This window comes from Cornus florida, unplaced genomic scaffold, assembly GCF_030987335.1.
Source record: "Cornus florida cultivar Cherokee Brave unplaced genomic scaffold, ASM3098733v1 CherokeeBrave_3.0.0_Hap2_Chr08, whole genome shotgun sequence".
Lineage (NCBI taxonomy): Eukaryota > Viridiplantae > Streptophyta > Magnoliopsida > Cornales > Cornaceae > Cornus > Cornus florida.
In genome coordinates this window covers 37,104,334-37,128,759 of record NW_026775578.1, presented here as the reverse complement: position 1 = coordinate 37,128,759, position 24,426 = coordinate 37,104,334, and the positions used below count along the sequence as shown (strand labels likewise).

At 33.5% G+C, this 24,426-nt stretch overlaps 2 protein-coding genes across 2 annotated transcripts; one reads left to right on the top strand and one right to left on the bottom strand.

The window, feature by feature from the left end:
* Nucleotides 1–10,869: 10,869 nt before the first annotated feature.
* Nucleotides 10,870–15,971, top strand: LOC132271323 (probable protein phosphatase 2C 33). Its single transcript, XM_059772671.1, has 5 exons — nt 10,870–12,060; nt 13,344–13,733; nt 13,827–13,944; nt 14,827–15,050; nt 15,138–15,971. Exons 1-5 carry the CDS (start codon nt 11,809–11,811, stop codon nt 15,642–15,644), a joined length of 1,491 nt encoding a protein of 496 aa, XP_059628654.1. The 5' UTR covers nt 10,870–11,808; the 3' UTR covers nt 15,645–15,971.
* A 1,335-nt stretch (nt 15,972–17,306) lies between these two features.
* LOC132271322 (serine carboxypeptidase-like 20) lies at nt 17,307–23,517 on the bottom strand. The gene is made up of 14 exons (XM_059772670.1): nt 22,549–23,517; nt 22,316–22,461; nt 21,598–21,674; nt 21,283–21,405; nt 21,094–21,196; nt 20,968–21,005; nt 20,783–20,884; nt 20,337–20,417; nt 19,644–19,898; nt 19,154–19,219; nt 18,717–18,832; nt 18,451–18,564; nt 18,240–18,285; nt 17,307–17,818 (listed from the first exon to the last, which is right to left on the bottom strand). The coding sequence occupies exons 1-14, from the start codon at nt 22,692–22,694 to the stop codon at nt 17,735–17,737; spliced, it is 1,497 nt and encodes a 498-aa protein (XP_059628653.1). The 5' UTR covers nt 22,695–23,517; the 3' UTR covers nt 17,307–17,734.
* Between the last annotated feature and the right edge of the window lie 909 nt (nt 23,518–24,426).

Sequence of the window (24,426 nt, the reverse complement as noted above, 5' to 3'; positions counted from 1 at the left end):
TGAAGTGATGAAAGCACTCTAAAATATGGTAAGACCGTAGGGTGCTGCAATTGTAAAAATTATAATCCACAATAAGGGCCTTCAGCTTGTTCAAGACTAAAGTTCAACCCAAATTTACCAATTAGTCTTTCAAATCCTGCAAAGGGAGATCCTGTTTCAGTCATTATCTTCACAAATATTTATAACTAAAATTCATAAAAAAAAAAAAAAAAGTATATAAAAAAGATCATAAAAATTTTCACCAAATAGGATTTAGTTTGCAAAACAAGAATTACAGTTACAAATCTCAGAACAAGATAACCATAAACACGAGAAGCTAGAATGAACACGAACAGTCATCTTAAGACATATACACCAACTTATTAACTATTAATAGAAAATCGAACATGACACAGATATTCAAATTTATAAGTCCAGTCTTCATTTAAGCTGAGTCTTATGCAGTAGTTATGCTACAAAATAGGAACCACATGCTTTAGCTTTTATGTTACTATAATTATAAATTAAGGAAGGCTATTCTAAGTGTAAAGAAATAAGAAAGTGTACATCAGAAACAAAGAAATAAAGAAAGAATTAATGAAAGAAAATAGAGTTAGCATGCTTAGGAATGCAAGGCTCTCTTCAAACTGGCAACTGTATGCTAAACTAAAAACTACTTCAACCCTTGTTTTCTTTAGATATACTCTTGTTGAAACTCAGAATTTGTAATTTGGTGGTTTGACAAATCTCACACATACATGTTACTTTCAGAAAAATATGTGTACATGAGTCCAGTTAACTGATGGGAGATATTCTGATAACGTTTTCTTGAGTCTCCGTTCAAGTTTCAAGCTTAAATAATTTATCCTACCATGAATTTATAAATAAGGTCACATCAAATCCAACTTCTAAATATTAATTTTTTTGTCTTTCTTAAAGGGCAATAAGAAAATTGAAGACCCAATCAGGGTCATCTCTCCTTTCTGCATTTCGATCAGCAAAAGGAGAAAAGGTTTTGGAAGTGGAAGGGACAATCACCAGCCAGCCGGTTCTTCAAGACGTGGGAATTTCTACATGGCCCAGTATATTTTTGTGATAGTTCAACTCTTTAGTATTCAAAATGCTACTTTATATATATATATATATATATATATATATTTGATAAAAAAAAAAGGGGTCAGGTGACATGGTGAAAGCTTAAACTGGCCACTATAAGGAGACATATTTAAGTATGAGATCAGCCATTTCGTAGGCTATAAACAAGCTGAGTCAAGCCAACTTTATAGAGCTTATGCTCAGCTTGGCTGGTTAGAAGCAGTGTCTGAGCTTAGTTTGAGCTTGGTTAATTTTTTAACAGTTGTGATCAAACTTGACTCACTCAAATAAACCAATTATTCAGCTCGGTTCGCATAAATGAATTGAGTTCTTAAGAAGTTCTGGAGGATGGGAAATTTGGAGCCTTGTTATCATAATTGTTAGTCAAAATAAAATACGCGCGTCATGCTTTGCAACTTCTCACTGTTGGAGCAAAAGATTGAGAAAATGTGTCTGTGTGACTGTAGATTCTTAGTTTTAATTGTTGATTAAATTTGGACCATTGACTTCTTTTTCTGTAAACAAATGAATATCAAATCTAAAAGATAGGTGAAACGCATGAAAAACTTAAATTAACAGGATAATCTGCCAAGGAATGCTCTACGATGTCTCTAAATGCTAGTTCAAAGTTTCAAATTATGTATCCACATAAGGTATAAAGGAAAAAACAATCATGAGACTTGCTACATCAACAATATTCAAACATATATACAATAATAACAACGAAATAGTAAAAAAAGGTTCAATAATTGCTGTACTACTTTCACAAGTGATTGAAATTTGCAATAAACTGTACATTATGCATAAAAAGGCTTCCAAATAACTATTGGAAAATCTGAAAATTTGGATACAAGTCCATTCAACCAATCTTTTCCTAAGTCCTTATACTTTATCCTATGTTTGGTTGCCAAGAAATTGGGAAAACAAGAAGAAATTAGGAAACATGGAATCTTGTAACAATTCTACTCCTTTATAGAAACTTGTTAATCTTAAAGTTTTTCTTCTTTCCTTATTTTCTCTGCTACCAAATAATGGACAGTTCAAAATTGTTGTGTTCTAGCCTAATTTAACCTACATCTTAACTTAAAAAGTCCAAGCAATGACTTAAACTTTTATAAAAGATTGGGATGATCAATACCAAAGTCCATGCCTTCTAGCAAACAAATTTAATGACATAGCTAGCCCTTTGTCCTACATTGTTAATTCTCAACATACACAAAGAAACATCATCCACATATGCTACAAAATGAAATTTTGCATATACACCATTATTAGTAAGACAAATCCAACAAAATGAGATTAATTAATCAATAATAATCTACTTATCCTAAATTATTTTTCAGTCAACTTGTTCATTCTATAGAGAAAAGAGTATCACCCAGTGGCCTAATTGATAGAGTGGCCAGCTTCCTGTGTTCGAGTCCTTTCTCCTTCTAGTTTGCCAAGGAAAAAAAAATAGAGAGAAAATACCATTTTCATGGCTGGGAATAACATGCACTTCTACTGTTACGTTATTAGAAATAATTGTACTTTAGCTTGATGGAATGTCTGGAACAAAATTTTAGCAACTTGAGGTATAAAATCTACAAAAGAAGTACATTATTCGCTTGGAATTCAACATTTTAATAGAAAGAAATCTTTAGTATGCATATGTTTCTGGTAAGGGGAGAAAATTGTGACATTTCAGTAATCAAATAGGCATAATATGGAATCTAATCCCTAATAATTGAGAAGTAAAGTCATAAGATTAAAGATGCAAAACTAAGACAAAGTTGAAATAATTAACACATTTATTGTATAAGATAACTGCAATTGTTGGTAGAATATATCAACTACTTATTCCTATATTAGAGATTATACCTAGTTGATACTTCCATAATCATTATCTTCACCTTCTCACCAAAATTAAAGCACGTATGTAAAAAGCATGCTATTAACCACCATTAAACTTAACTAGAAAACTTAAAAATAATATTTTTGGAGTAATTATCTAAAAAACAAAAGTGACTAAACAAGATTCTTGAAATTGTACCAAATAATTGAAGAAATATAATGTTAGTATCATTATTGGAGGTAGTGCATACTATGTCCCAGGAGGTAGTTAGTAGCCAATACATATATACTCCATATCTTGTAGCAAATATTTTGTAGCCGTAGTTCCTTATTTTGTAGCAGATTAAGGTACTACTTCTTTCCGATATTCCCTATGGCAACCACTTAGTTATCGCGTATGTGTCTAACTTTTGGCTATAAAATAGCACTTTTAACTACACAGTCAGACATAGCATAGGTACGTAGTCTCTTCTATACATACCAATATTGAAGAGCTTCTTCCTTACATAACTACTACTATATTAGGAACTACCTGACTGCCTTACCCATTATACATGGATTTGTGCTCTGTGGTAGATTGAGTTTATAAATTTGTATATAACCTCTCATCACATGGTACTAGTCACAGTTGTGAAGTCCTTGAAGAGAGTTCAGGCTTATGGGTTTTTGGTGAAGTAGCTCTGATTGTCTTTTTGGGTTAATATAATTTATAGTGATTTCGATTATATTCTTAAGAGGATTATAGAACCTAACCTTCTAAAGTTCACAAGAACAGGAATGACATCAGTTTAAAAAATCTTAATAACAACTTCCACTTTATCTTCACTAGCTGAGAACTTATCCTGTCATTATTTACAAAAAATTGAAGTCAGTGAAGGTTTCCTGTCTCGAAACAACAGAAATTTGAGATTTACCACAACTTTATGAAATTCTGCATGATTAGTTGCAAGTGTTTCCCAATGAGAACTCATTAACATCACAGTTATTTTTCCCTTAACTTTTGGATTTGACTTATTTACTTCCTTGCATAATATATAACCAATAATTGTATTGCCATCACACCTACCATGAACAGAGGAGTTATCAATAGTAATCATAGTCATATTTACAATGAGACTACAAAGAAATTACCAGTATTACTGGTATGCAGTTATTTTGAAAAATCCTCTAATATTTTTTTTTCTTTTTTTTTTAAAGTAAAAAAAATCCTCTAATCTTATCTTTGGAGAAACAAGAAAGTTTAGTTCCACTTTTTATTGCAAATTAGTATGCACCCAATTGGAGCAGTAGCACAACCAAAACCAAAAAGGATAAAACTGAATCATTCTTCTATTAAAATAAATAAATAAATAAAAGAAAATAAAAAAAACCAGCAACTTCATAAGACAGAAAAACACAGCTTACAGCATATGAATCCTCAAATCTAGTGAATATGTAAACAACACATGAATTGAAATCATGTCAGCAGAAAGTAACAACAACTTAATTGATTAAAATTTTCAACACATAGTATCATTTATAGAGAGAATCTACAACTTTCTAGGGGAAGGTAGAGATGAAAGAGGAAATTGGAAAATAGTACCCGGGTTAGAGAGGGTTAGGGCTTATCCCTATGCTTGAAGAAATAACTTCTGCAATTGAAGAAAAAATTAGAAAATTGATGAGAGTTCAGAGAAGGAAGAAAGCAGAATAATAAAGATCAATGAAAGTTTAGAAAAGGAAGAAAGGAGAACAAGGCCAGTACCTGGGCGATTTTCCTCTAAAGGTGAAACTTGCAAAAGACAAAGCTTCAAACAATCAGCCTTTGTGATTGAGGCAAAGTTATGTCAGTGCTTAGAAAGGGTTAGGCTTTCATTGATGGATTCAATAGAGTGAGGGCTAGGTCTCATTTGAGAATGGGAGAGAGAAGGGTCTGCACAAATAGAAATATGAAAGAGCATTAGGGCTCTAATTAGGTCAAAGTACCTATTTCAAGAGTTATAACGTGACCGGAGGCTGAGATGACGGTAAAAAACCCCAATTGTTTGCAACCGTCCAGTTATTGCCGCTACACCAGAAATTAGGAAGAGAAAGGTTAGGGTTTCAGCAAAGAGGGAAAGAGGAACCGTTGAGCCTGAGTATTTGATTTCCCTTTAGCAGATCGAAGACTGTTCGTGCCATGGCAGATTGTATCTGTATCGCAGGAAACAAGTGAGGGAGAAAGAGTCGTGAGAGAGGGTTACACCGAATGGAATATGAAAGGCCTTAGGGCTTGAAATTAGGCAAGTGTACAAAAGGGCATTTTAGGCAACACATAAAATAGGAAGAAGGGTATTTTAGGCAACAGAAATATCAAACAGTATTTTTTCATGTGCCACCTCAGCTTTTGGGTCAAACCCATTTTAAAGAAACTATGGGACTTTGACTCAATCTCTTAGTAAATATGATACCCTAAGTCCATTTATGTGTAATAATCCCTATAATTTATAACGATTTCGATTATATATCCTAAAGAGTATGATAGTGTGCAGGGGTATTTTTCAGAGGATTATACATTCTTAAGAGGATTATAGAAACTAACCTTCTAAAGTTCACAATAACAGGAATGACATTAATTTAAAAAATCTTAATAACAACTTCCACTTTATCTTCACTAGATGAGAACTTATCCTGTCATTATTTACAAAAAATTGAAGTCAGTGAAGGTTTCCTGTCTCGAAACAACAGAAATTTGAGATATATCATTTTTCATATATTGGTCAAGTCAAATGCTCAAAGAATATTCTTTCAAAAGAACAAAGAGGCTCAAGAAAGATGCTGATTGTGAGTGTTAATCATCGAACACAGACAATTATGTTATGTGAAAACCATTGTAGCAGAAAGTACATAACCAATCCAATTATTTTAGTGCATAATAGGATATAGCTTATTTTAACAAATCAACCATTTAGTGGGTACATTCAATTTAAAGCCACTGTCTAGAAAGCACTAAGTTTAAAAAGTATGGAACACATATTGGTTAGTATTTAAAGAGTATGATACGAGCACGATAAGAGTAATTCCTTGCTTCTTAAGTGACTACTCCTCAAATTTGAACTCTTGTTTTTCAATTGCAATGTAAAACATTTTATAAGTGCCAGCAATCCAACCCGTAAAATCACGCTCTCTACATTTTTCCTATTAAATTGAGTGAAAATAAAAGGAGTTGCAGCCGGCTCCTTTTGTGTAGTCCCCTTATATCTAATAGTTTCTATCTTTCTTTTTAGAAAACCCAATAGCCTACAATAGCAAGATATTGACAAGATATTTAAATATTCTATACTCAAAAAACAGATAACACATTAACAAGATATATAAAGACTACCAAAAAAGAATATGGAGCTAGAGTCCCAAAAACTTTTAGGCCAATGATTAAATTGCAACGACCGTTCAAGACTCTATTTTATAAAGCCAAACTGAATATATATATAATATTACAAGCAATAGATAATAATCAAGTTTCTATTTTGTTTTCACTTATTAGATGCATGAAATGGATCAAAAAGTTAAGACAAACACTAACTTATGAAATTAGTGTTACATTTCTGCATTTCCAAATAAACCTTTTAAATTAATAGTAAAGCTATCCAAAGATCTCCAGTTGACAAGAGCCATGAATTCTCTTTATGGATAGGACTGATATAAGATTCTCAGACTGTGTTTTTACATTCACAAATTACGATATTTTTCTCAATCCAATAGCCAGTGAAGAGAGCTTATGACTCTTTTCGAGAGAGGGTGACTTCTCCTTTAAATTGATGTCTATTTCCAGCTGAAAGTAACTTTCTTTGATAAATTATCCACCACCAACAAAAGTTACTAATCATAATGTGCGAACAAAAAATGAATTCTGAAGTTTGAATGTCCATAGTGTAACATTAATGCCAGACGCCCAATATGTTAATTATTATAAATATCATACTTTATCATCATATAAATAAGCCTAAATACTACAAGAAATTTCTTGAGACACCATGTATGTTCTCACCAGGACTAAAATGTTCTCATTTCATGACATCAACTGCTTTGTACTCATATTTGAGATCTATGTTGAAAGAGGCGATAACTAATGGTCAATAATTAACAAAAAAAATTTTTTTTTAACTAAAATCAAATAAAAAATCAGGGTTTTAGAAAGTGAAACCGGCAGAAGAAATTGACTGATCAAAATTTAGAGAGGGAAAGTAGTAGAGTGAGAGAGACCTTTGAAGTTGAGAGCGATACGAACACGGCAAGAGCAAGAGCTCCCCCAGGAAGAATATAGCTTCAGCTTCATTGGCTCCTCACCATTACTCGCCTATTCACAAACAACCAATAACTTGTTAGACAGTTAAATCAATCAGTTGAGTCTGTAGTGATTGATGTGATGGTGCTCTGTGCAATTGATTGATGATGAAGTAAGAAAATTTTAGTGACAATTTCTTTTAAAAAAAAAATAAAAATTAAAATAAATTGGAAACAGAGTAACTGATTCACAACGAATTTGAGAGACACCAACCATAGTGCACGATAAGAGTAATTCCTTGCTTCTTAAGTGACAACTCCTCAAATTTGAACTCTTGTTTTTCAAGTGCTATGTAAAACATTTTATAAGTGCCAGCGATCCATGATGTAAAATCACGCTCTCTACATTTTTCCTATTAAATTGAGTGAAAAAAAAAAGGAGTTGCAGCTAGCTCCTGTTGTGTAGTTTCTATATTTATTTTTAGAAAACCCAATAGCCTACAATAGGAAGAAAACCCTAATTTTACAAAACCCAATAGCCTACAATAGGAAGAAAACCCTAATTTTAGAAAACCCAATAGCCTACAATAAGAAGAAAACACAAAAACAAGAACCATTACAACAAAAAAGCTTAAGAAACACCAAATCATTATAACTCAATCCAAATTTATAGCCGAAAAAAAAAAACAAGAAAAATTCAAATGAAACAATGAAAATGCACTGACAAATGTATGGTTTGAAGCTCACCGAGAACCCTTGATCCCTCTTCTAAGCCCATTGTAGCTGGACTGAAAATTGAGCTGGGTTTCTCAATTCCTACAGCGATAAAGCTAGAGAGAGAGGGTGGAGGGACCGGCTTAGAAAGAGTCGTGGAGAAAGAGAGAGAGAGAGAGCAGCGATGAGAGAGAGCAGCGAATGAGAGAATTTTATTTTTAGGGCCAAAGAAGATCGTATTTACCGAACGAATTAGGGCAATATATTAAATTATGGAGAAAGGGCATTTTAGGCAACACCGAAAAAAGTGAGAAGGACATTTTTGGCAAAACATTTCTTGAACAGTAATAATCCATGTGCCACGTCAGCAATCCATTTTAGGGAAATATGAAACTTTGACTCCGCCTCTGAGTAAATACGGAGCCCTAACCCCATTTATACGTAATTATCCCTATTTATAAAGTCGTCACAAATATGAATTGTATATTAACTAATATTAAAAGATGCGCGACTTTACTAATTCGCTACTCAACTAAGTTGCAACCGAATTAGTCAATTACGTAATATCATTATTTTGGCACTCAACTAATTGTGCTTCACTTCGAAATAATTGTATTACATGCTCAAAATATATGTACAACACAATATAACATAAAAATAAGTACAAGAGATGATCCGGTTCCTTTGAATTTCGGCAACTAGGCCCAAAACCTTAAAATATATAAAGAGAAATGATTAATGCACTTTTTTTGGTTTTTTCTTAAACTAAATTACTTAAATATCCCTTATGTTATGATTCTCATGAATTGAATGAAAGACAATAATGTCATTTCACACTAAAATTAGATTGTATATCTAAAAGAAATAAATGGGCTGCATTTATTAGGGGGTGAAGCATACATAGGGTCAGATTAACCATCAAATCTAATTCAATCCAGTTATCCTAATTCAATTCGGTCCGAACAGATTGAAAAAATCTGAATCATGGGATAACGAAACAAATTGGATTGAATCCACATACTTGAGTTTCCCAACTCAATATTGTTAATTTTTAACCATGGCCCATTAATTAAAATTTTAGTTTTTTAACCATGGCCCATTAATTAAAATTTTAATTTATCAACATTAATTCATATATTTAAATAATGATTAACTAATATATTTTTAGAGAGCATTAAATGATCATTAACTAATTTAATTTAAAAGAACACTAACTCATTCATTCATTTTAACAACTCAATTAGTTTAACAATCCGATCCAATCCGCAAATTGGATTGGACTAGCAAATTGACGTATCAAATGCTCGCCCAAGCATTTATCACCTTCCTTTCTAACCTAACACTGAAATTTTCTTAAACAAATTGTTAGTCTATTGTATTTTGAACCAGACTTGCCTACTGACAGCGAGTAAGTCATTCTTACTTACTGCTGATGTAGTCCAATCACAAATGCACAAATAATTCTCAATTACAAAATTAGAAAAGTGATAAATTAGGAAATGGGTAACTATTTATTCCAAAAAAAAAAGTTATTGTCCATTTTTATCATATTTTTTGATAGTGTAATTACAAATTATTTGTGCATTTGTGATTGGACTACATCAGGGTAAGTAGGAATGATCTATTCACCAGTGAGTAGACAAGTCTTGTCCATTATTAGAGCATCTCCAGCTGTCTGTTAAAATATTATTTTGTGTAAAATATACACTGCCACTTATGATGTGTAAAATTTTTCATCTCCATCTGTCTGTTAAGATACATTGCCACATCACCAATGTGTAAAAGAGTTGTTTTACACTGCCAGATCAACATATTTCCTTTCTTATCCCTTTCTCATTCCATTAAAGAATCAACTATATATTAAGTAGGTTTGGTGTTGACATGACACATGGTTGGTTATTATTGGAAGATGTATTTTTACATAAAAGGTATAAAACAACAGTTGGAGCTAAAATTAAATAATCTAAATTTTTTGTATAAATTCATCGTGACGCATCATAATTACACAAATATATATATATATATATATATATATATATATATATATAGACACACATGCACACACAACAATTGGAGATGCTCTTAGATATTATTATTATTTTGAACAATTAATCTAAATGTAATTATAAATGGGTGTGTAGATAAAATTAACATTAATAGATATAGTAACACGTTATTATCCAACTTTAAATAGTAAACATTTAATGAGTTTTAAGACAATCACTTGATAGCTCAACCTCATACTTTTTTCCTCATCCTCATCTTATCCATCGATCTACAATTTAATCAAATACTTTTTTCTTTTTCTTTTTTTTTTCTTGCCTATTTCTTAAACACAAATGACAAGTATATTCTTAATATTTAATTTTATTATTTATGAATTAATGACATTTATGTCATTTTGCTTTAACAGAGGATTGCTCTACCTATATATATAATTCTGTGTCTATATTTTTTATTTAGACCTATTTCGAGGTTTTATACACATGATGAAGGTAAAAAATATATATAAATAAATAAATACATAGAAGTAAATGAGTTCAGTATTGATCTTATCCACTTGTTAAATGTACATAATGATTTTTACACATTTAATGTACGCTAATGATCTTATCAAACTCGTGAATAGAATCACCATCACTACATTAATTCTTTTACCAAATAAGTCTTAATAGTGGTGAAAAAAAAAAAAAAAAAAAAAAAAAAAAGGCATTTCTCGTAGTCATTTTATTTTATTTTATTTTTTTTTTTTTTCACGTTAAAACAATTAAGGCACACACTATACTTTCACCGTTCGAGATGATACCGTTAGATCACTTAATTTTTTGGTATCACTAATTTTTTTTAACAAATAAATCTAAATAACATGACTCATATTTTAAATCTTATGTCTAGGAAAAAGGAAAAAAAAAAAGAAAAAATCTTATGTCACAGTGATAAGTTAACTTTTATGTTATAGTTAATTTATAGTATTATTAAGCTTTCAGATTTTGAGAGTGACGGACGCAATTCGTATAAACTGTCCGTGAAGCGGCCTTTTTCTGCTACTCTCCTGCTTTCTCTCTCTAGAAAGTCTCTTTTCTGTACCTGGTCGCGTTTTTTTGGCGATCTCCATTTTCTCGGTTCTTGCGATTTTTCCTCTCTCCTGAGTCCTGATATTGAACTTGTCATCCGTTATCTGTTTCTACCCCCCTTTTCTCTCTCTATCCTCTCCACTTTCTCTCTCTACCTGCTCCGTTCTCTTCTTTGACCAATCAACGAGCTATACTTTATCCTCCATCGTACTTTACATTGTAATACTGTGAATTCTCTTGATTCCTTCGTGTTTTTGATGCATTTGTTTGTTGTTGTGGATTGATTCCAGTTTCGATCTGTCGGGGAGGGCTTCATTTTTTTGCAATTGCAGTGCTCTGGTTTCATTTCAGAGCTTCAATCTTCGAATTGGGCTGTGTTAGCTGGAAATTGAGTTTGGGAAATTGATCACGGGTTCGGATAAAGTGGAAGATTTGCTCGCGGATTCGTTGGTTCAGTGTTGTTCGACGGGTTTGATCTTCTGTTTTGGGTTCGGTAGAGAGAGAAAAGCAGTTGGATTTTGCAACTAGAAAATAGAAAAAGGCAAGAGTTTCTGTAGATCTGCTATTTATCTTCTACACTTTCTGAACTTTTTCATATTTTTTTCATTATTAAGAAAAAGAAGAAAAAAAAAAAAGCTACTTTGAGATTCTAATTATTTTAAGGGTTGAATGATTTGTAATTGAATTTGAGTAGCACAATTTGTGAGAGTTGGATGTGAATTGGTGTTTCATTTGACAATTAGACCGTGAAATCAAAAGGGTTTACAGGATTTTTGTTATAAGTGTTGTGACGGATCCGTCTAGTGAAAACAGGGGTTGTGATTGTCTGGCTGGTCTGGAGTGCATACTAAATATTATCAGGGCCCTCAGGATGGGGTCCTGCTTGTCCACTGAAAGCAGGAGCCCTCTCCCCGGTTCTCCGACGTCTGCTCTGGGGGTTAGGAAGAAGAAGACGTCAAAGAAAAGACCCGGTTCTCGGAATTCTTCCTTTGATTATAGGAGGGAAGAACAGCTGCACAGAATTCCAGGCAGATTGTTCTTGAATGGGTCTAGCGAAGTCTCTTCGCTTTTTACCCAGCAAGGCAGAAAAGGGACCAATCAAGATGCCATGATTGTTTGGGAGGTTAGCTTTTTGTCTCCTCTTCCATTTCATGGTTATGTTGATGGTTTATTAGAATTAGATATTTAGTAATGCTTCTTGAATACCAGTTGAATATGCTTTCTTTGTAGTTGCTGTGGCCTACTTAGAATTTGAGGGAACTTGCATTTTTTAGATCTTTATTCTTCGGTTATGGATTACTTGAGATGCCATTATTTGATGGGTGTTAATATTATTGACAGGTTTCATACCGTCTTTAACCCAAATTTACTGTTTTATTGACTAATGCCTAATGCTTACATAGCTATTGATATAGTCTTGCAATTATTTGTATATTTTGTTCTCAATTTACTGAGATTTCAAATATAATGCAATCTCTGATCAACTTAAGCAAGTTAGGTTGTATCCTCATTCTATTATCTTATCTGTCTTGTATTAGATGTATTTAGCTGGAGGATGTTTTGCTGTCTGGTTCAAGAGAGAACATTTTTATGTTAGTTTGATGCAGTTTCTTAATTATTATTAAACTGTGTTTTTAGGGTGCAAGATTGGAACTCTGATTTTAAGGTGCAAGATTGGAACTCTGATTTTAAGTCTTATCTCACTTTTCTTCTCACAAGTCTGCATCTGAGCAACGAAAAGATTGGTTAACATTCGACCTCAATTTCTTTAATTCAAAATGCCATAAAAAAGAAAAAGAAAAAGGAGAGGTTATTCTTGCAAATTTTATGAGTGTTCAAACATATGATTTGGATGATCACATCCTTATCTGGAATGTCTTCGTGATTCTCTTTTGTTGCATCCTTCTAATTTTTATTCTAGTAGTACAAATGTTAATTTTTTTGCTTAATTGCCTGTGTTCTAAATACTTCTGGTGCACATATCTTCGAACTGAAACATATCGTGGTGCCACTTTAACTAGATATTGTGTATTAAAGACATAAGTTAAGAATGATTTAAAGTCGATTAAGTTCATTACTGAGGAAAAATGTGTGATGAGTTGATTTCTGAAAGATGCTCATTCTCATGACTGTGCACACTTTTAAGGTTGGATAACATTTTGGTACTTTGTAATTTCATGGATTCCCTGTAAACACTAACAAAGATTCCTTTGATTTCATTCTTACTGCTCATTCACACGTTGATCATATTCATATCTTCATATATACCCACACATATATAGACATCATCTGGATAAACTAATAGGCGTTTCACTATATAATTCTGTTGATTTAAGTATCACCATTTCCTCAACTTGCTTGCAAGATGAAGTTTTGTTCACTAATTCTGCAAATTGGATTTTTCAGAATTTTTGTTCAAGGACCGACACAGTCTTTTGTGGTGTTTTCGATGGCCATGGTCCCTATGGTCATTTGGTTGCAAAGAGAGTGAGAGATTCTCTACCCTTGAAACTAAGTGCACACTGGGAAGTTAATATAAAGAGTGATGATGTTCTAAAAGAAATCAGCCTTAATACCACAGGCAGCATGAACTCTGAAGATACTTCTTTTATATCTGCTGAGGATGAATCCAGGGCTTCCATTGATGTTGAAGAAACAGAAAAGCTCCCAGATCTCTTTCAGACATTGAAAGAGTCATTTCTGAAAGCTTTTAAAGTTATGGACAGGGAACTGAGAATGTTCACGAATATTGATTGCTTCTGTAGTGGGACAACAGCAGTTACACTGGTGAAACAGGTCTATTTGACTGAAATTTAAAAGTTGTTCCGATAGGATTATTATATTTTCTTCTGAATAATGAGCACATTGACTGTTTTCTGATTTCTATAGGGTCAGGAGCTTGTGATTGGAAATGTTGGTGACTCTAGAGCTGTACTGGCTACGAGAGATAAAGACGATTCTCTTCTTGCAGTTCAGTTAACAGTGGATCTAAAGCCAAACCTTCCAGGTATCTCTCTCTCTCTCTCTCTCTCTATATATATATATATATATTTAATCCTGCTGCTTGTGGGTCTGAATTACACTATTGTTATGTTTGGCAACACCAAATTGGCGCTTTAGACTTGGGATTGGAGCTCGTATATGTTATTTGGCACAACGTTTAGTTGTGCTTTATGAACCTAAAGTATGGAAATTACTCAAGGTATCAAAAAATTAAATATGCATGAGGATAGTGTAGCAGAGAAGTGGCATGATAACAAAGGGTTAAAATTATAAATTAGTAAGAGAACCTGGGAGTAGTTTAAGTAGGTGTCAAGTTAGGGAATCCAGGTAACTGCGGTGAGGTTTGGCATGAAAGGACAGGTCAAAACAGTAAGGGAAAACCTGAGAGCAGGTTCAGTAGTTGGCTACCATGGAAAGCCAAGTAAAATTGCTTGGTTATGTATGCTTTTATCTATGATGTACAAAAAATAATACATTAGAACTGCGGTGTACAAAGAGGTCGTGGTATTATGGTGTCAAAAAATTGCGAAACTCAGAAAATTTGTATAGGATATATTAAGTTAAATTGCATTGGAAAAGCGGGGAAGTCTTGCAGTTGTTTTGAAGCAGTTAGCACGGTGCTATTATGGTGTCCGCAATGAACTGAAAATATACTGGACAAATTAGGTTGTATTGTCTTACCAAAATTAGTTCAGTGGTTAACTACTGCACAGGTGATACTTTTGTTTGCCCAAATATTACATTTCTAGGAAGTGATTTCCTTTTTTCTTTTCATTTTTGCTTTTCAATTTTTTATGGAAAATGCTCTTCCACTATCTCGACAGTAGAAACAGGGAATGCAAGTAATTAAATTTAGTCTGGAACTTCTACTTTTTAACTCCTATAGCGGAAGCAGAGAGGATCCGGAAATGTAGAGGCCGTGTGTTTGCCCTTCAGGATGAACCAGAAGTTTCCCGAGTTTGGCTTCCAAACAATGACTCTCCTGGTCTAGCCATGGCACGTGCTTTTGGAGATTTCTGCCTCAAGGATTTTGGTCTTATCTCTGTGCCCGAAATTTCTTATCGGCGCCTGACAGAGAAGGATGAGTTCGTAGTCTTGGCTACAGATGGGGTATGAGACCCAACTCAAACCATTTGCTTTATTGAGTTAATTAATCCTTTATCATTCTTGGTCTTAAGTTTGTTGAACTTATCACAGATTTGGGATGTGCTCACAAACAAAGAAGTGGTGGACATTATAGCTTCTGTCCCAGCACGTTCAACTGCAGCTCGGACCCTGGTTGAGACTGCAGTTCGTGCTTGGAGGTGCAAATACCCAACTTCTAAAGTCGATGATTGTGCTGTAGTTTGCCTCTTCCTCGACTCAAACACAAACAATTTATCTACAGCTTCCATTGCTAAACCAAAAGAGATGGTTTCAGTGGAACAAGTTGACATTGGGTGTGGGAAAGATGATCCCTCTAGCCCTACAGGACTGGAACGTTCTGGAACTGTTCGAACTGGCAAGGAAATTGTTGCCGAAGGGAGCAAAGAGGAGGAACCCTCAAAGCATGATGAGGAGGAAGAAGTATATGCAGAGTCAGGAATAGAGTGGTCCGCTCTCGAAGGAGTGTCTCGTGTAAATACAATGGTGAACTTGCCGAGGTTCGTGCCTGGTGGGAAAGAAGAGAAGAAAGCTTCCGGGGAGACAAAGGCTCGGAAATAATGGAAGACAAAAGAAGGTTCAGTTTGGGTTTTGGTTTCTCAATTAATTTCCATTCCATTTTTGTTTAAGCTTTGTCTCTCTGGTTTATGTTTTCCTTTTTTATTATTCTTCACATGGTGAAAAATGTAGGGCCATTGTTGTTTATTCTGGTTCGGAGAGGTGGGCCGGGCTGTATTAGTGTGTCTGGGAAATCATCCTCTTTCTCTCTCTAGTGTGGAAGAATTGGAATTTTGTAGAATCCAACTCTCCGTGATTTTTTTTTGCCTTCAATTCTTCTGTCAAATTTGTTGGTTTATTGCCTTGATAATAATTTGTGGTTATGAAGTATTTTTCCATCTCTCTTCTTGAAAAATTTGATTCTAAAATCTTTCCCACTTGTCATCTCTCTCTCTCTCTCTCTCTCTCTCTCTATATATATATATATATCTTTCTATCTCTCTCTCCAAGTTGTATTTATTGATAAAAAGATGGGAGATTACACCCTTACATTAAAGATCCATAAAGCTTTTGCCACTAAGTTTTAAAGAAAAACAGATTGATACAGCTCAGAATTTGATAGGATGGGATTTGTCAAAAGCTCAATGTGGTGGGCTATGTATTTTTTTTGGACTTGTTGGAAGATTTCAGAGCCATATGTTGTTTGTTGACCACTGTAGTTTTAGACTTTGGAAGCTTCCCCAGATTCCTATTCCCTCAAATTGAGATATTTCCACCACACCTGTAGCTCAGTGTGTCAAGCTTCAAGATATTTTCAATTCTCATACTTCCCTAGGCTTTGTTTGGTTAGGAGGAAAAGGATTTTGGAAAGTAAAATAAATAAATAAATAAAGTGAGAGTGAAAGAAATAAAAATCAGTTATCATAAAGTATATGAAGTTTTCCTTTTATAATTTAAATAGTATGAACGTTACCAGAAAATGCTTTCAACTTTTCCTTTTTTTCTACCTAAACAAACCAGCCAACCTAACTTTCTTCACATTGTCCTAGTCCAGTGTCTCTCATATTGGTGAGTCTTCTATCACATGTGGTTGGGTCTCACTACCTAAACAGTGTGAGAGATTTCTGTCCCTAGAATGAATCGAATAAGATCTTATCTAATCCGGATTTTGCGTTAGAGTCGGGATAACATTGACCTCTTAGAAAAGACTTCTAGTCTTTCATTGGCCTAAAATTATTTAATGAAAATAGACATGAATTGAAAATGAAAAGTAGTTTATAGGTTACCATATGCTTTAGATTAATAAATCCTTGTAACAAATTTTTATTCACATGAAAGGTTGTGTAGCCTTGTAGTCTTATGAGAGAGAGAGAGATTTGACCAAACATATTGGAGAGAGAGAGAGAGAGAGAGAGAGATTTGACCAAACATGTAAGTGTCTGTCACAAGGCACAACACACTTGACCCATGTTGAACATATATATATATATATATATAATTTGCTGCCATAAACTCTACTATATAGTGGACAGCTGTAGATTGAAAAGTTGTTTTTCAACTCATGGACACACCACAATCCAAAAGAAAGTGATAATTTTTTTATTAGAGGTCTCAATGCATCCAAATTTGAGATTTCACAATCAGGTCACTGTCATTTCTTATAACTCCAATTTAGCTGTCTATTTATATTTTTGTATATATATATAGAAATTAATAAATGTGGATACAAAAATATAAATAGACAGCTAAATTGGAGTTATAAGAAATGGCAGTGACCTGTGAAATCTCAAATTTGGATGCATTGAGACCTCTAATAAAAAAATTATCACTTTCTTTTGGATTGTGGTGTGCCCATGAGTTGAAAACAACTTACACACACACACACACACATATATATATATATATATATATATGTATGTAAACACACTTTGGAATACCACTTTTTTTTACTTTATTTTTTTTCTTGCAAGTTGTTCTAGTACCAAGTGAGGATCAGCTCTTCAAAGAGAGGTGCACATGAAACAAAGAGCATGATGGTTTTTTTTTTTTTTTTTTTTTTTTCATTGCCTTTTCTGGTGAATTTGAAATATTTTTATATTATTCAATTTCTTGTGTAAATAAAAAAAATAATTAACATCTTGAGCAGGTATCTATCATATGGCTTTTGCTTCCAACCAACGGCTGTAGAAGTCCAATGACTCTCGTGGCTTGTATTCAGGTACAGTGTGCCCTGCTCCCTGTACAATTTGACAACAATAACATTTTATTATTATTATTTTTTTTAAAAAAAATCTGTATATATTTGTGGATAAATGATACTTGAACAAATAACTAAACTAATCAAACAGTTATGTCCCATCTATGGACCTAGGAGAGAGAGACGAGAGACGGACAAAATCTTCTTGTATTATTTTATAGAAAGTGATTATTCGGTCTCACTCTTGTCAATTCGTATTTTCATAATTTAAAACACTTTCTCAGACCGAATAGACTTAAGTCGAGTAGACACAACTTGAGGCTATGTCTACTCAACTCAAGCCAATTTTGACTTGAAAAGTGGCGATCTTTTATAATTGCACCAAGTAAATGACCTTTGAAAACTTTTAAGAAATACCTAAAAAATAAAAAATAAAAAATTGCAATTTCTCATATACAGACCTTGATGGTGAGATAGATGAGGTTGTTAGCATATCCTTGTGTGTACCTGCAATAGATAAAAAATAGTCCATTTTATCTTTTGAGTAAGGCTTCATGTGAATGGTAGAATATGTCATCAAGGGCCATCGAAAGAAAATTAAGTGGATATATATATATGTATATATATATATATATATATAGAGAGAGAGAGAGAGAGAGAGAGAGAGATTACCCAGCAACTTGATCATTAGACACCCAAGACCTCCATTCATCCAAAATCTGATATCCAAGTGATCTGGTCCATGCTTCGGTCCCAGTGTGTGGCACACACATATCATGATCTCCACTGCAACAAAATTATATAAGAATTGGTCATGTTCATGCATGTATGAACTTTTACCCGCGTAATTATATGTATAATTATGCGTGTTTATATATTATACTTCACTACAAGTCTCATTAATCTTAACTATGAAATAAAAAGGAGAATACTTTTACCTGAATATAAGCGCACGATAACCCTGAATGGTGAGGTTCTTGTGGTAGCTAATCATGCTTCCAGCATCACGATAGTATCTTAGGTTAGACGTGCATAAGGCCCAAGGTCCACTTTCCTAATTTTAACAAGAAACAAGAAATAGGAGTCATATAAAAGATTATGGCCTGCTTGGTTTGCATTAAGAAAACAGTTCTCAAAAATTCAGAAACAGAAACAGTTTTATGAAAATAGGCCTTTTTAAACTGAGTTTTTAGAAAACAGTTCTAAAAAAGGGTCAACCTAACAGGTTTTTGTACACAATTTTCTGAGAACAGTATTCAGTTTTCAGAAAAAAGAATACTGTTCTCAGAAAAATGAACCAAACAGACCCTAACATTGAAGAACTACTGGCACTAATAGAGATTCCAACTAGAAAGTAGCTAGGAAGTGCACGTACTGGATTTGCATGAATTGCTTTCCTAACTTCATCATTGTTCAGCCACACAGTTGCTATCGTATCATCCTGTATATAAAAACCATTAATATGATCATTAATGGAGAAAATAAAAACGAAGAATTTGATACACTCTTTAAGACTACCAAAAATGGTCGTAATAGACAAGAAAATTAATTAAAAGGGTAAAATTACACTTAGCTCTCATCTGATATAACATAATTCCACGTACATTTTCCCTATTTATTTAAAAATTACACTGATTGACTGACTTCCTCTGGAATCATTACTTTGTAATAAATTTACCAAATTTTCTTCATCTATGTAAGTTTAACTCCCATTTCAACTAAAATATTATAATAACTGCTGACGGAAAAGAAAAAATTTCACTTGCTCTTAACACTGCCTAACAAAAAAAAAATGCCTGACATAATAACTTACCTTAACTGATATTAAAAACTTTAGACGTACTTGAGAGAGAGAGAGCACTCACCGTGCATGGAACATAGACCTCTGCCATTAACTGAGGCCACAATTTCATTAGGCCATCTCTTGCTGGTGCTCTGAAAGGCCATGCACGACCAAACATCCTTTTTCTCACTCCGAAAGGCTTCTCACTACTATTTCCTAATTGCTTGAAGCTTAATGGTAAGCTGTTGGCGCTTCCATTTACATCATTGTCTTTTCCACTTGGTAAACCATGGTAGCAAGGCTCAAGGATGTCGTATATGTTTAGACCATCCAAAACCTAACAATTAGTCACCCCAAAAACGAGTACAAAATTAGACAACTACTATTAGTAATTTTCATACAAAATTAAACCATATTAGTAATTTTCTTACTTCGAGAAAAGAAATGATACAGTGTTTTTGTTTTAATTTCAAAGATGATAAATATTTTTCATAAATATATCGGAAACAAATACAGTAAAAAAATTCAATCGTAACTTAATCGCGAGGTTACAAATACAGTAAATTATATGGTAAAAAACTCAATCATGAGGTTACTTTCACTGAGCTCGCACCTTCTTAGCCATCAAAGATTGTATGAGGGTGCCTCTCAATCCATCAAATGAAATGGAGTGAACTTAGTGAGAATGTCCTCGTGGTAGCATTGCTTATATATATATATATATATATATATGAAAGTTAAAGAATATGCATGTGAAATAATTAAGCCAACTTACATCATCGATTTTTCGAAGAATATTTGAACATCTCTCACTGCTGGTATCATAGTAGTTACCTTTGCAAGCCGCTTGAGCTTCCTACAGCAGGTTTATATCATGTAACCGTTTAAACTTGTTTTTAAAATAAAGCTAGAACTACAACACTTGGAACTAAAGTATATTATTGTTTTGCCGTAAACAAGTATATGTACATGAAGATATACATGGGTAGACCTCAGTTTTATCCAGAGTTGACTCACATATAGCAGTGGAAATAATTGATTGATTCTATACAGGAATGGGTCAAAATTTCATAATAACCAAAACTTTGAAAATGGTTAGTTCAAAATCAAATGGATGATAAAGTGGTCAAGGCTTAATTGTTTACAATCTCCATGCAACATTCAAATCATATATATATATATATATATATATATATATATATATAAATATGTTTCACACACCTCAAACATAGCATCTGAGATTAGGCTCATTCCATGTGCAAATGGGACAAGAGCATTGCCATCAAATACTCTGTCTGTGACCCCATTTCCTACCATGTAACCCTGCACAATGGGATTCAAAGCTCATCCAAACAATGTATATATCTAACCTAATCCTTGAATTTGGAGTTGCCAAAGTCACAAACCTTGAAATTAATAAGGGGCTTCACACCACTTTTGATTCCTGTCAACAAGGCCAGTTAATGTTACACTAAATTAAAAACCTGATCATAGAACATGAATGTGTAACAATATATGTGAGCATAAAATACCTTCTGCTACATTAGAAGCAAGAGTTGGCACATAAACTCCAGCATAAGACTCTCCGGAGATGTAAAATGGATTGGAAAGGAACTCCGGATATTGTTCAAACCACTATATATTTTTTAAAAAACACAAATTTATTGGATTGAATTTATCTTGAAGTTTATCATAGAATAATTCAAGAATTAAAGTATTACCTTGAGGAGAAAATTGTGTGTGTCTTTGGCTGTTTGTATGTCCCCAGTTTTGTATGTGGTGGTGTTTGGAGAGTAAGATAAGCCAACACCAGCAGGGGAGTCCAAATAGATCATGTTGGAAACCTGGGACAAGAATTCGGAAAGTGCAAATACACGAGAGATTTTGAGATAATACGAGAAATAAATTAAGTTAGGAAAAGCAAAATCAATATGAAATTTATGAACTATTTTGGTTCATGTCATTGAAAGGATATATAAATAAAAAAAATTCCAAGACAAAAATGAAAAACCATTGTAAAAGATTATATATCCAACCTTAGACCAGCTATATGGATTCAGATGTAAAATGGGCAGGCTTCCTTTAGACTTTCCAGCTTCAAAATTGAATGGTCCTGCAAAATAAATAGTGCATTCCTAGTAACAAATGTTGACGGAAAAAAGGGCATCATAGAGATTGAATTTTTTTAATTAAATGTGGTCTGAATTGTAATATGAATGGATTGAGAATTGAGAATATGACTTCATTCCTGTAACTTTATATCTAAGGAAATTCATGTGACTTGATACACAATGCAGATTGAGTACTAGCTCTAATTAGTGAAAAGGTAACAACCCACTGTCCAAAAAATGGTGCGTTCGCAAATACATTGAATCACTCAAATATTTCATTCTAAAAAATTCTCTCCCTCCTTCCACAGCCCCATTTAGGCATTCTAATATTGAGATAAAAGGGGCAGAGGGAAAAAAAATAAAATAAAATAAATAAATAAATAAGAAGAAGAAGAAGAAGAAATAGCCTAACCTTTAGGACAAGTTAGTGATCAAGTTTTGAATGCTTTAAAACCAAGTTCATAGACAAATATTGGCAATGATCAATTCAATATAGAACAGTAAAATCCAAGGTATGACATGAAAAAAAATGAATTCACTTTTAAGAAATAGAAAAAATATATAGAGAAAATAGAGAACATTGATCAATTGACAAGAGATAAATTTTAATATCAAATTTTGATGAATAATTAAGAAGCAGTACCATGTTCATAAACAAAGCCATCAAAGCTAGAGCAACCTGGTCCCCCATTGAGCCACAAAACAACAGGATCATTTGATGGGTTTCTTTCGGACGCGACAAAGTAATAGAATAGATTCTTTGGAGGATTCCCATCTATGGTGACAAATCTTCACATTCCAAGTTACAAGAATCAACACAAATTAAACACAATGTTTAGTTTTATTTAATATAATTATTGTAGGAGACGTATATACCCTGAGTAGTGCTTTGAAGGAAAAGTGCCACTGAACCCTGGAAGGTTTGTGACCAGAGCACCTTCAGGAGCTGCTTCAATAACACCAAAACACAAAAGCATGAAAAGCACTGATACATTGTAAAAGATAGACTTTGCCATGGCCATGGCCTAACAAAGTCCTTTTTTTTATGAATGCCAAACGAAGTCTTTAGGATTCTTCTTATACCCAAAAAAAAGGAACTACAATAACTACGTTGTTTAAGAGAGAGAGAGAGTTTTAATAAATTAAACTGGTGAAGACAATGGATGGAGGAATTAACAAGAAAAGAGCTTTGATAAACCGAAAGCTGGGAAGGACAGAGGATAGAGGAACAAGAAAAGAAAGAAGGCATTCCTTTGCCGCCCTATCAGTTTTATAGCCGCCAGTTCAAAAAAATTGGCAAAAGAAACGGATAGAAAAGCTTGAGCATGAATATTTTTAAAAGACCACCACAAGTATCTTTGACTGGGTGATGGGTTGTCCTTTCTTCATCTCCATTGATAAGTGAATGCACTGTATAGACAAACTAAGAAAAGGGTCATGTACTTTCGCGGTTCATATTTGGTCATACACTTTTGGAATCACTTTGAAAAACAACAAACAAAAAAAACAAAAAACAAAAAGAACAATCCAAGTCCAGTTGGTGATGCAGGCATTTATCTTATGCTTAAGGCTTCTCCTAATCAAATCTGTTCTTTTCAGCACAATCATTTACTGGGCAGGCATGTTCATCCTTCCAAAGAGTGTAATCACTGAACTAAATGGCATTTTCAGAAATTTCTTGTGGACAGGGCCAGAAATGAAGCATACAGGAGCTAAAGTTGCTTGGGGAACCATTTGCAAAGCTAAAGCATAGGGTGGGCTTGGATTACCAAACATTGAAACATTCAAGAGAGTTGGAATTATCTAACACATATGGGCACTAAAGTCAAAACATTTCTCAAAGAATATGGGTGCAGTGGGTTAGAAGTTAGAACTTACCTTGTCAACAATGCAGAGCTAGAGAAGGATACGGCAACTCAGAAGCTGTGCTTTTTCCAATTATCAAACACATGGTGGGTGATGGCAGGGACACCCAATTCTTTCATTTCAGACTCCCACCTGGCATTTCCCAAACACCATATCAAACCACATCCCTGAAATCCTAGCTATTCCTCCTCCCAACCCTTTCTGTGGAGACAAAATCATTTAGATTCCTTCCCCTTCTGGGAAGTTTTCCATGAAACATACCATGCTGTGTCTTGAACCCCCTTCTTCTCCCTCACTGGAATGGCATCACCTTGTTTGGAGTCCCATCAACATACCCATATTTAGTGAATGAGACCCATTTAAGTTTATCCACAACATTAAATGAATAGAAACTCATTTGGTTAAACAAATTGTTTAACCTTAACATTAACTTTTATTATATTAGTTTAAAGTGTCATGTAAACCCGACCAAAGAATAATTTCTGGTGATATATTATGTAAGTATTAAATGGACCAGAACTATATAATAATTTCTCTTCAAATACATAATATATTTAAGATGAATCAAGCGGACTAACAACCAATCAAAATGCACAATTTAAATTGATTGTTGGCAGTTTTTATATGTTGATAGGACCAATTTCTTTAAATTGTGCATTATAATTGGTTTTAGGACATGGCCGGCTAAGGGTGCAAAAAAAAAAAAAAAAAAAAAAAAAAAAAAAAAAAAAATTGTTGAACCGATAAATCAATATGAATTCTGGTTCTAAAATTAAGGAATCGGGCTCAACTGTAAATAAGGCTAAAGGGCACAGAACAACTATATAACACACAAAGTTGATGATGTTGGAAGGTTAAATTAGGTTTTTATCAGGTTAACTACATTAA

Bases quoted from the DNA above. Each gene is read 5' to 3' on its own strand.
- LOC132271323 (XM_059772671.1), top strand. From the start codon at position 11,809: ATGGGGTCCTGCTTGTCCACTGAAAGCAGGAGCCCTCTCCCCGGTTCT. The intron at 13,734-13,826 runs GTCTATTTGACT...TGATTTCTATAG, and splicing joins CAGTTACACTGGTGAAACAG to GGTCAGGAGCTTGTGATTGG. The intron at 15,051-15,137 runs GTATGAGACCCA...AACTTATCACAG, and splicing joins TAGTCTTGGCTACAGATGGG to ATTTGGGATGTGCTCACAAA.
- LOC132271322 (XM_059772670.1), bottom strand. From the start codon at position 22,694: ATGGCCATGGCAAAGTCTATCTTTTACAATGTATCAGTGCTTTTCATG. The intron at 22,462-22,548 runs GTATATACGTCT...TGGAATGTGAAG, and splicing joins CCTTCAAAGCACTACTCAGG to ATTTGTCACCATAGATGGGA. The intron at 20,885-20,967 runs GTTTGTGACTTT...CCCATTGTGCAG, and splicing joins AGCCCCTTATTAATTTCAAG to GGTTACATGGTAGGAAATGG.